Here is an 11,527-nt window from a genome sequence, read left to right as displayed (position 1 = left end):
ATTTATTAAATTTATATTAACTTTTATTCTTACTATTAAAATTAAAATAATAATAAAAGTATTTAATTATAATTTAAAGTTATTTATATTATTTAATAAATAATATTAATAATATTATAAGCTTAAAGTACTTAAAAAAATACTAAATCTTAATATTAATTTAATTAAATAATATAGTTATAATAATATAATCTTTATTATATTTAACTTACTTAACTAGCCTTACTTTTTACTAAGCTTATTAAGTAAATATAATATTATATTAAGTAAATTTAAAAATATATTAAGTTTAATAAAGATTATTAAAGATCTTTATATTAAGATACTTAAATTATTTAATAAGCTTTTAATTAAATTTAATAATAGGAAGATTTAAAAGTTAATTATAACTAGCTTTATTTAACTTAAATATTAATTAAGTATTTACTTTCCTTATAAGTATTTTAATATAATACTTTATAAAAATAAACTTACTAAAATATTTAAATATAAAAAGATATTTATAAAATATAAAGATATTAATATAAATAGTTTTACTTATACTTATTATAATAAAACCTTAATAGTCTTTATTATCTAAATTATTAAAATTAAAGATATTAAAGATATCTTTTTAGATCTTCTTACTGCTATTACTAATAGTTAATTATATAGTATTTATAGTAATTTTATATTATTATTATATAGTACTATTATTATTAGATTCTTTTAAAAGGTTATTTTAAAATACTAATAATCTAGCTACTTAGACTTTTAAAGTAAGTCTTATATTTAAATAATATACTATAATTAGCTTAGCTTAATTTTATTAATTAAATTTATAGTACTTATATCTTTTTTATACTTTTTTTTATTACTAAAGAAAATACTTAAAATATAAAACCTTTATATAAAGATACTTTAAGATCTTATTTATAATTAGAAATTAAAAAAGCTAATAAGATAGTATTTATTATATAATATTAGCTATATTACTATCTTAAATAGTAAGTATATTAAGAGCTTTAATAAGATAATATTTTTTTATTATTTAATAAAAATACGCTTTTTAAGTAAAAATAGATTTATTTTACTTAATTTAATATATAATATTATCTTTTTATTCTCTTAAATTATAAAAAATAAAGTAATATCTGCCTAGTTAGTATATATATTATATTAAGAAACTTAATTTATTATCCTTAAACTTATTATTATATTATAATTAAAAATTAAAGTAATTAATAAGATACTAAAGAATAAAATATTAAAGAGAATTAGTATATTAATTATTATTAGAATTACTATAATACTTATTTTATTATTACTAATAAGGAGGATTTAATTAATTATTATATTATTATTTTAAGAAATTATCTTACTTATTTTTATAGTTAAACTATATTATTATAGTAAAAATATAGTTATAATAGCTTTAATTTTAGTATTAGTATATAAGTATATAAAAAAGTAATAATAAAATAATATATTAATTAAAGTAATATAGTAGCTAACTAGAAAGTAATATAATAATTAATTTAAAAGGTATATAACTTATAATTATATTAATTACTTTAAGTAATATAAAGATATAAAGTATTTTAGTATTAGTTTAATAGGATAGTAGCTTTTTTCTATTTAATAATTATAAAAAGTAGCTACTTTATACTAAAAACTATATTACTTACTTAAGCTATCTTGCTTTTTTAGTTTTAATTTTATCTTAAAGTATTACTTAAAGGGTCTTATTTATAAATATTAAATAGTTTAATAGATTTATTTTACTTAACGTTTCTTAAGAAATATCTATAGCTAAGTAATATTTTTTAAATAAATATAATTAAAAGACTTTTTTTATAATTATTAATAAAGATTATAAAATAAAATAAATAAAAGTAAAGTTATTATAAAGATATAAGTAACTTTATAAAAGAATATATAAATAAAAGTAATTATTTTTTTTTTTTTTTTTTTTAATTACTATTAGCTTTATTTAAAGCTATTAAGCTTTTAACTTTTTATATAATAGCTTAAATAGTAAGGCCCCTATAGTAAGCTAGAATTATAGGAATTAATATTAATTAAGGTTTATTTACTTTAAGTAGTATAATTACTGCTTTAATTAAGTAATATAAGTACTGCCTATAGGTCTTTTAATAGCTATATTAACCTTTTTCCTTTACCTTTACTAAAAGATCTTTAATTAACCCTTATAATATACTAGGCCTAGTATACTTATTATACTTAAATATATTTACTAACCTAACTATTAGTTATAGTTACTAATATTAATTATAGCTACTAATAAAATACTTATATATAAGAGCCTAGAGCCTAATTAGGGCTATTATATAACTAACTATAACCTTATTACTATAATTAAATTAGTATTAAGCTAGGCTAATAGTAAAGATTACTATAAGCTTTATATAATAACTATAGCTATTAAGAAGAACTTCTTATCTAAAAGCCTATCTAGCTTAATTAAAATAGCTATTTTTAATTATACTTTAATTAACTTAATTAGTTATATAGATCTAGTTTACTTAGGTTATTTTATTTATTTAGTTTAGCTAGCTAAAGAGCTAGCTAGATTAAATAAGCTAGAAAAGGCTATAAAAAAAAGCCTGCCTCTTAATATAAAAGAGGTAGCTTTCCTTATTATATTAATAGGTTTAGCTTTATATAAAAAGTAACTTAAGAATATAATTATTAAGGCTAATTATCTATACTATATCCTCCTAATTATATAAAATTAAGGGTAAAGGTAAGGTAATAGTAGGATTAGATTAAAGGTTCTGTGAAAGTTAGAATTAAAGGAAGAAGGTTAACTTTTATATAAGTTAGTTAATAAAAGCTAAATTAACCTTTATTAATTAAATATATATACCTAGGTATATAACTAACTGCCCTTATATTTAAACTATAGATAAAGTAAAATTAATAATAAAATAGTAGTTAAATTAAGGAAAGGTAATTATAATCTATATATATTAGTAATTATATAAAGTAAAATATACTTTTTTAAGTAAATATTAAAAAAGCTAAAGGTTATAGGTTTAAATCTTATAAAAAAAGGCAAAAATGCTAAAAATATATATAACTATTATATAAAGGCAGGGATCTAGGATTAAGGATTAAAAGTATATATATATATATAATATAATAACTTCTTAATTAATACTTTTTAAAGAATTAAATAACTAATATATTTAAGTATAATTTATACTATTAAAAATACTTCTAATAATACTTATATAATAATAGTAATTAAAGTTAATTAAAGTTAATTAATAATACTAAAAGTAGTAATAACTTTTTATAAGTTTAAAGATTACTAAATAATAATTATAGTACTAATTATAAATAGTTAAGTACTATAGATCTTTTATAATTACTACTATTTAATATTAATTATAAGTATATATACTTATAAGGGTATTTAAAAAGGTTATATAAGTTAATTTTAAGAGTAGGCCTTAGTATTATAAGATAAATACTAAGACCTAGATTAACTATAACCTGCTATTTAGGGAGGGCTGTAATTATTATATATTATATATAATAATATATTTTATAATAGCTTATTTAATTTTTAGCTTATTTTAAGATAGTCTATTTAGGTTAAAGCTTTAGTATTAATTACTTTAACTAGGTAATAATAAAGAAGGCATTTAGTTTACTAAAGCTAAGGAAAATATCTTTTTATATTTATAAATTAAGGCTATTTATTTAGTTAAATTATAAGGTTAAAGGCTATAGTACTATATAACCTTAAGACTTACTTTTAAAGTTATTATATTTTTTAATATTATATATAATACCTTATATATAATATATTAAAAAATAAGTATTATATTATATTATTCTTATTATATAAGACCTTATTAGCTATACCTTGCGTATTGCTGTAGAGATATTTTAATATTTTAATAAGATATAACTTAATGCAAATAAAAATGCAGATATAAGCAAGATTGCTAGGGGGGGTAATTAGCAGGAGAGTATGGGGCCAGGGTAGGCAGACATACAGCTGGATTGAAGCGATGAGAAAGAAGACGTTAAACACTGCCCATATCAACACAAAGAACCCAAGTGCGTTTTTGTATTGAGGTGTGTCGACTCCTCCGTAAGCGTCGATGATACCCCATGAGGGGAGTAGTGTTGCACCGTAGCCTCCATAAAAGAGAGCTTGACTATGTTAGTATTGCCTCACTAACGCCTTCGAGATATGGCTTCCAGCTCACCAAAGGCTGTTAGAACAGTATATGAGAAGGTATCTCCCTTGAGCATTGACCATTGAGCAGAGATAAGCATCCCAATACAGGCAACAAAACACAGGTCTCCGATAAATTGGGTCTGTAAGGAGATGCCTCGGAACTCCATCATTGCCAACGAAACTGACAACAAGGTTGTAGCAAAGCCGCCCATGGCAAGAGGAGCCTGATCTTTGTTAGCTGTCTGCATGACCCAGCGCCAATATGCCATACCGGATTGCCTATCCTGTCCCCCAATGGCTTATAGTGCTCGGAGTTGAGAATCTTCTCATTGTGTTTCGTGGAGGATACTGAGTGTGCAGTCATGGTTGAGATTTGGACGTCGATCGAATAATCCCGTTCAATATCTCACTGCATATATTTGAGTTACTGTAAGCAGAAGAAAAACAGCTTGGCGACGATCAGGTCCAATCGAATATCAATGCCAACAGCTTGTATGAACGAAATAAGTGAGTTTGGAAGATATGGCTAATATAAAGGTCAAAGGGGGAACAGTTTGCAGGATGAAGCCGGTCTGTTATATATAAGCAAGGTAGCCTCTTGCATCAACCCTTGTGTCTCACGGAGTGGCCCTCGGGATAAGTAGGCCAGGCTATCCAAGGTTAATGGATCCTGTGGGGTAGTCTTTGAGTTAATCTAGTCTAGAACATGAGGGTGTCGCAGACTCGAGAGCCACTAGGTAGACTGCGGAACGTTCGTGGTACACGGCAGATTATTTGAGGCTCTTCGTTCGGCTATGACAATGAGTCGCATTCTGAATAGACTGATTAAGGATTTCGTAGCCTCAAGGAACGTCCACGCTTAAGTATTGATACGGTATCAAGAACTTTTTCGCTTTTCATTAACTGAAAGTCATGCTTCGTATGCTTGCACCTCATTCCTTCAGGTCAAATCTTGACACCCTAAAAGATCCGCACTCTAGCTTAGTCCTATGAACGCACGAACCGAGGATGGAATCGGTATCAGCTTAATGACACACAGAAACGACCAGTGATGCGGCTGCTATCGGAATTCCGGAATCGCGATATAATTCATACGTGTGAGTCTGACTTACAAAACATCCGAACTCGGCTTCCATACGCTAGTGGTTGGTTGCTGGCCCCAGATTCCGGAACAATTATGCGACGGATAGGCTTGTTTTAGTGACGTCCATAGGCATTGGATCAATCTACTACGTAAAATGGTATCAACCTAGTCCCACTAGGAGCATATGGCTCAGTCTAGAATCGGGTTGCCCCAGACTTTGTATTCTTCTCTGGCCGGGATAAACCGCTATTATGGGGAAAAATAAGGTGGTCGTTGTTTTAGTCTTTTTCAACGAGTTGTCGGCTAAACTTTCAAAAACGAGCGATATAAAGTATGAGAACCAATATATGGGTTAATATCTATGATCAATGAATGACATTAAAAGCTCAAGATACTCTGATACTGTATCGATATGTCTGGTTCGAAGCCACTTGGGCCACTGGGCAACTATCGAGTGTCTAAGTCAAGTACGCAAATGTCCCGTTCCAGCAATCACCGTAACTTAACATGAAAAAATCTATTTAATACAGTTAAAGAATATTACAATATGCTAAGGCAAACAAAGTATTAAGCTTATAAGCCACAGACTCGATGAGTCTGAATTCTTCATTAACAAAAGAACAAGATGGTCAAGCAGACAAGGACATAAACAGTCAGACCAAAAAAGAGTAGCTTTAACTATAAAAGTATCCGAATCTACTAGGAAAATCTTTAGTTAAACCATGAACTAGTATGAAATCAACACTTTGTCACAGTTCTCACAGCCAGTACCTACCATCACAGCCTTGCTGAACGCCTTGCGCTTTACATATGAGCCTAAAAGTCTAGAACAATGACTTTAGAAGCACTGGTATGGCATAGCCTCAGCCCATAATGTTCTAGACCTGCACCTATTGGTTGGGATTCAGCCTCAAGCCACAAGTCTAAAGGCCTCCGATCAATGATCCGTTAGAAAGAGGAGCTCCATTCTTAAGCTACGTCATTCTTTAAACTAATAAGAACGTTTCAGTCGCATCGAAATATAGGTGATATCGCTTTTCAAAGATCATCACTATACAGTACCTCCTTTCTCCCCTCTATTATACTTATCCAGGTCAGAAACAACGAGCACACAATATGAACAAAAAGTCAGCCTTGATCTATATACGCGCTCCAAATCTCGACTATGAGCCACTATTTGCTCTGCTTTTGCCGATATACCAAGGGACTTTGAAGGTGTGGTCCGCCCCTCCCCATTCCCGAAGATATGGAGACGAACCATACCTTCAAAGTCCCTTGGTATATCGGCAAAGGCAGAGCAAATAGTGGCTCATTGGGGATCTGGGCCAATTTCCTCCAGGCTGTAGGAGTTACAGCAGAATCCAATTTCGACTGAAACAACGCCAAGGATGTGTCTCATACATGCGAGAGACTGGATACGTACTCCATAGAGCCAACGGACGATTATGTCAAGAGAGCGTCAAAGCCGTTGCTGTTGAGATTGTCGAGCGCAGAGAACGTCTATTATGGCGACAGGCGTTAAGATAGCACGTGGTGCAGTTGGCTCTATCTCCTCCTCCTCAAGGCGTGTTGGGGGCGGTGCAAGACCTGGGTTTGGTGGTGAAAGTTTAGGTGTGCCATTCGATGGCGGACCGCAGTTCAACATATCCAGGGATATTTACGACGAAGAGACATATGGTATATCATCAGATTTTGTCTTCGCATATCGTGTCCGCCGGATCATGTATCCTAGAGGAGGCTGGGAATCGACGCACGCGGGATCCAGTATTGCGAATTATGGACAACATGAAGCAGACGTAGGAGTGCCTGTTTCGATTGGATTGAGGGCTTCGCTTTTCAAGTCGAGGCTCGAGTTTTCTGAGGGCGAGAAGGCTGAGATACCAGGCCCTCTGCTGGTCGGTTACCCATCGACATGGCAAAAAGTATGCGAGAGAGAGGGCAAAGGCAGTGTGCAAGACGGAAGAGCCAAACACGAAGTTGTAGTGTCTCCGGAAGTTGGCCACTTTTCTGTGTTTTCTGTGTCTTCAGGGGCAAGAGTTGACATTTCTTGAGAAATCCATAACCTTATACTTGGGGATGATCATTTCGCATTGGAGGAGTTCGGCCATCAGGCCAACTGAATACCTTTTGTTGATGACAGTTAGGTTGTGAAGACGGTCTGTTTATCTGTTTTCGCTCATGAACTTTACCAGTCCTTTTTATATATTAAATCTCAAATAGTTATAACTTCTCAACAGCTAATAATATAAAGTTAATTAAAAAATAAAACCAGATTTATAGTAACATTAAGATAGACCAAGCAAGAATAGTAAAAATACTAATATATATAGATAATTAGCTATAACTTAGAATATAAATGCAATCAATATAGGCAAAAAGAGAAGATGGCAACAGTCTCCGGTACAGGGAATCGAACCCTGGGCTCCGCGGAACTGATCTCTCAGATTATGAGAGCGCGAAATGTTAGCCACTACACCATACCGGATTGACTTTTTGGTTCGCAATTGAAAACTAGATCGGACCAGTGTCTATTCTCCGCCGATTTCCGACGGCTTGCGGGGTTTTTCTCTCCATCCTCACTATCACTTGTTGACTGATAATGACTGACAAAAGAACACGTGAGGACTCAGCAACTGGTTCAATTGGGGCTCAGGAATCAGTATCAGTTACTCCAGTCGAAAATGAACCCTCCAAGAAGCGACGCCGTCGGATTCTCTCTTGTGACGCCTGCCGCCGACTAAAATGCAGATGCGAGCTGGACTTTGGCTCCGACACTTGCTCAAGATGTCGAAACTTGAGAATACCCTGCCTTAGAAGCGATAGTTTGGATCAGTCATATGGAACACAAGAAACGGCCCATCAGCAAGATCTTGTGAAAAGGTACTAATGACTCTCAGTTCAGCCAAAATCTCTCCTAACCTTGGATAGTTTACATCAGAAGGTGCTCCACTTGGAAAGCTCTATGCAAGATATAAGAGCCCAGCTAGTCAAGCTACAATCAGGACGTGACTCAACGCAGCAAAGTGTCGTCGAGCAGAGTGCTTCTCCTCAAGCATCAACAAACAGTCGTGTGTTGATGGACGAGATCGAGCCCGCGGATCAACATGTTCATGCTGCTCCAGCTGAAGTTATCCGGCGTGTCGCCTGCCAGGTGACTGGCGACTTGAGAAGAGCTTTCCACACAAAAGAGGATGTTGTACGCATGGGTATGCTTAACGCCACAACTGCTGAGACCCTTGTCAAATCGTAAGAAGGTTCCCATCTCCCATCAAGGCTCAGAATCCTACTGATACCAGCCTAAAGCTTTATTCGACGACGTCGCCACGTTCTTTTTATAAATGACGAGAGCGATCTGGTAACCAGAGGTTCTTTGATCCAAACATCACCATTTCTCCATGCCGTATTGTGCTCGCACGAGATGAGGTTTACCCACACGAGCCAGACAGATGCCTTGAAGCACCGGCAAGTCTACGAGCATATGCGAAACATGCTTGGTCAGGTTGTGCTGGGTAGCCCTTTGCATCTTGAGGAAATTACCGGCGTTCTCATTTGTTCTCTTTTCGCCGGATCACCATCGGTAATGCCTCCAGTGCGGTCTGAACGTATCTTTACTGATAGATCTAGTGCGAGGCTGAATATGTCGATAGCTGGCTTCTGAGTGGTATTTGTTCACAGCAGGCGATGCTATGCATTCAATTTTCAGATATTCATCAGCGAACCAATGCTGGGACTTCCACAAAGCTGGACCTTCGATCAATGAGAATCTGGGCAAACATATGCTTGAACCACCTGCAGTGAGTAAACCTTATAACTTTATTTATAAAAAGCCAAAAGGCTGATACTAAATTCAAAAGCTGGTCAGCTACTACAGGCAGACCATCCATATTACCCAGCTCGTACTTCAGCCAGTGCAGGAATCTTCTCAATTTCGAGCAGACCACAATGCGCGATGCGATGCTGCTTGCTGAAATTTCACTCTACTGTACACTCCAGAAAGAAGACTGCGTTAAGCCTACCTTCACAAATGATGGTTTCAGCTCCAAATTTGCAATTTGGAAGCAGCAATATGGATACCTCCTTGGTAAGCAATTCATGATATTCTACTAATACTCTGGGTGCTAATTGTTGCAAGATCTACCTACAGGTCTTATGCTGAAGTTCAGTTACTGTATTGCCAACGTCATCCTAGCAAAACGAACTCTGGATAGGGTTGAAGCAGATGCGTTGAATCTCGCCTCGTCGCTCTCGCCACAGACGTCTCGCAGTTCTACAGTGAACCTCCAAGACCCTTCCACAAAGTCCCTCCAAGGCCATGTATACGAACTCAGCTTCCGAGTCATACAGGCATTCATCGCTATACCAAGTTCAAGCTCTGGAGATTTACCCGAGTTCCATTCCCTCTGCGTTGCTTATGCCCTGCTTATTCTGGGTCAATACGATGAGCTGCCCCCGGCCGTAGCCAAAAATGAGCTCTATTCTGCCTTGCAAGAAATGAGGCGACGCTGCAGTGAATCGAATGCGTATTCCGTGGCAGTTAGACTCAGTGTTGAACGGGCATGGGACAATTTCTTGAGGGTAGATGGTGTTAATTCGGCCGAGGTTGTACGGCAAGAGTCGCAGTTTCATAGCCATGCTGCTCAGAACACCAACGCCAATAAGGCATATCACAATACTGGGGCTGGGGGTCAAGTTGAATCTCTTGATCTCGACTTCTTCTTCAATGGAGGTTACTTGGACCTGCTCGACGTCGACAACTTCCTCGTCTAGCATTCAGTTGAGAAACTCTTTTGCCTCGCTTTGAAATTATAGCTCTCAGGCTATGACCCGAAGGACTCTTCATCAGAGAATCCTTTCAATTTCCTTTGTAGTCCAGTTCGAGCCGCATAACGTGTATTTCAACTACATTGGTTAAATATCTAAAGTGTATTCCCATGACTGGCGTTTCCTCCTATATATGGCATCAAGTGGTATTACTTTTGAACAACAAACGTTCCAGAGAAATTATTATTGATATTAAACTCTACAAAAGATGTTCGGCTTAATAATCTTTCTGCTCATAAAAATACATACATGGCATTATTGTCTAAACCGCTTCTTCATGCTCATAATCATAGGCGTCCAATAAAGCGCATCCAGCCTGTCCCTTAGATGATGATTGAATCCATAAGTAACTGCATTCGCAAAGCCGATGAACTGTGTTGAGGTATTAAGAGCAGCAATTGTTGTATCTGATACTGGCGTCTGAAGCGCTTCCAGAAGTCGATTTGTAAGTCCCGGAATCCAGAGAAGAACGTACATAACCGGATACCCATTTAATAACATCATCCGCTTTATTTCGACTTCAACATCGTGTGTGGCCCGGCGTTGAGGGAACTCGCTGGCATTGGTTTGTAATACGTTGATCTGGTGCTGCGGAGTCGGTATTGCTTCGGTTGGTTCAGTGTTAGCAAGTCCTGTATCGGCCATTTCTGCTCCTCTTCTTGACGACGTTGGCCGATGACGGATAGACTCCCCCCTTGCTCTGCTATTGCTAGCCTCACTCTCACCTTTTCTTTCCATATCCTCGATTTCGTCTATCTTATGCCCTCTCTCAAATATGGGCGACATGGGAGTATCAATGTTCCGGTATCTCGTCTTAAAAGTGTCCAGCTCAACTTCGTCCTCTTGCATAACTTGAAATCCCGCGTCCTTGGAGCCTTTGGAAAAGAGCGTATTGGTATTCTGCGTCGAGAAGGTCAAGGGCTGCCGAGGTTGTTTTGGTTTTGAACTCAGATGTCTTCTCAAGTAAATCCAGATGTAGACGTAGATGACAATAGTAGTGAAAATAACGAAGAAGCGCCAACCATGCGTCATAGCGTAGCGTAAGTCTGGCCGGGTTGCTGATATCCAGCACCAGTTCCCGCCCACTGGCTTCATCTCTCCCGCAGCAGTCGGTATGATACTTGTGATGAGAGGCATTGTCCATACTGCAGCACAAATCAATGCTTTCTTCGTTCTTGAAGTTGTCGGTATGTACAACATCCTCTTCACAGTGAGCAGGGTTACAACCGAAATAGCCAGGACTGAAAAGTCAGCTGCTGAAACTGACAACTGGCCGATAAACCCGTTGATGACGCATGGTATTCCAGCTTGGAGCTGCCCAGTCTTGAGGAATATGCTGCCTGATATTGAGTTGTTGAGAGTGTTGATGAACTCTAAGAAAGAGTATTAGATTTCTAGTCGACAGCAGCAGAAGATATGCGCAC

General features: G+C 35.1%; 2 protein-coding genes and 1 non-coding gene across 3 annotated transcripts; 2 read left to right on the top strand and 1 right to left on the bottom strand.

Annotated features, from left to right (window-relative positions):
• Nucleotides 1-7,677: 7,677 nt before the first annotated feature.
• Nucleotides 7,678-7,767, bottom strand: J7337_004353. The gene has a single exon. It is a non-coding gene; the product is annotated as a tRNA-Glu (tRNA).
• Nucleotides 7,768-8,119: 352 nt separating this feature from the next.
• Nucleotides 8,120-8,532, top strand: J7337_004352 (uncharacterized protein; the record flags this gene model as incomplete). Its single annotated transcript, XM_044822047.1, has 2 exons — nucleotides 8,120-8,154; nucleotides 8,211-8,532. The coding sequence occupies 2 exons, from the start codon at nucleotides 8,120-8,122 to the stop codon at nucleotides 8,530-8,532; spliced, it is 357 nt and encodes a 118-aa protein (XP_044683380.1).
• Nucleotides 8,533-9,224: 692 nt separating this feature from the next.
• On the top strand, nucleotides 9,225-10,049 carry J7337_004351 (uncharacterized protein; the record flags this gene model as incomplete). The annotated part of the gene is made up of 2 exons (XM_044822046.1): nucleotides 9,225-9,363; nucleotides 9,415-10,049. The coding sequence occupies 2 exons, from the start codon at nucleotides 9,225-9,227 to the stop codon at nucleotides 10,047-10,049; spliced, it is 774 nt and encodes a 257-aa protein (XP_044683379.1).
• Between the last annotated feature and the right edge of the window lie 1,478 nt (nucleotides 10,050-11,527).

The sequence above is a fragment of the Fusarium musae genome, chromosome 3, assembly GCF_019915245.1.
Source record: "Fusarium musae strain F31 chromosome 3, whole genome shotgun sequence".
In the NCBI taxonomy this organism is placed as follows: domain Eukaryota; kingdom Fungi; phylum Ascomycota; class Sordariomycetes; order Hypocreales; family Nectriaceae; genus Fusarium; species Fusarium musae.
The sequence above is the reverse complement of the archived record's forward strand: the minus strand, read 5'-3'. Positions and strand labels throughout refer to the sequence as shown.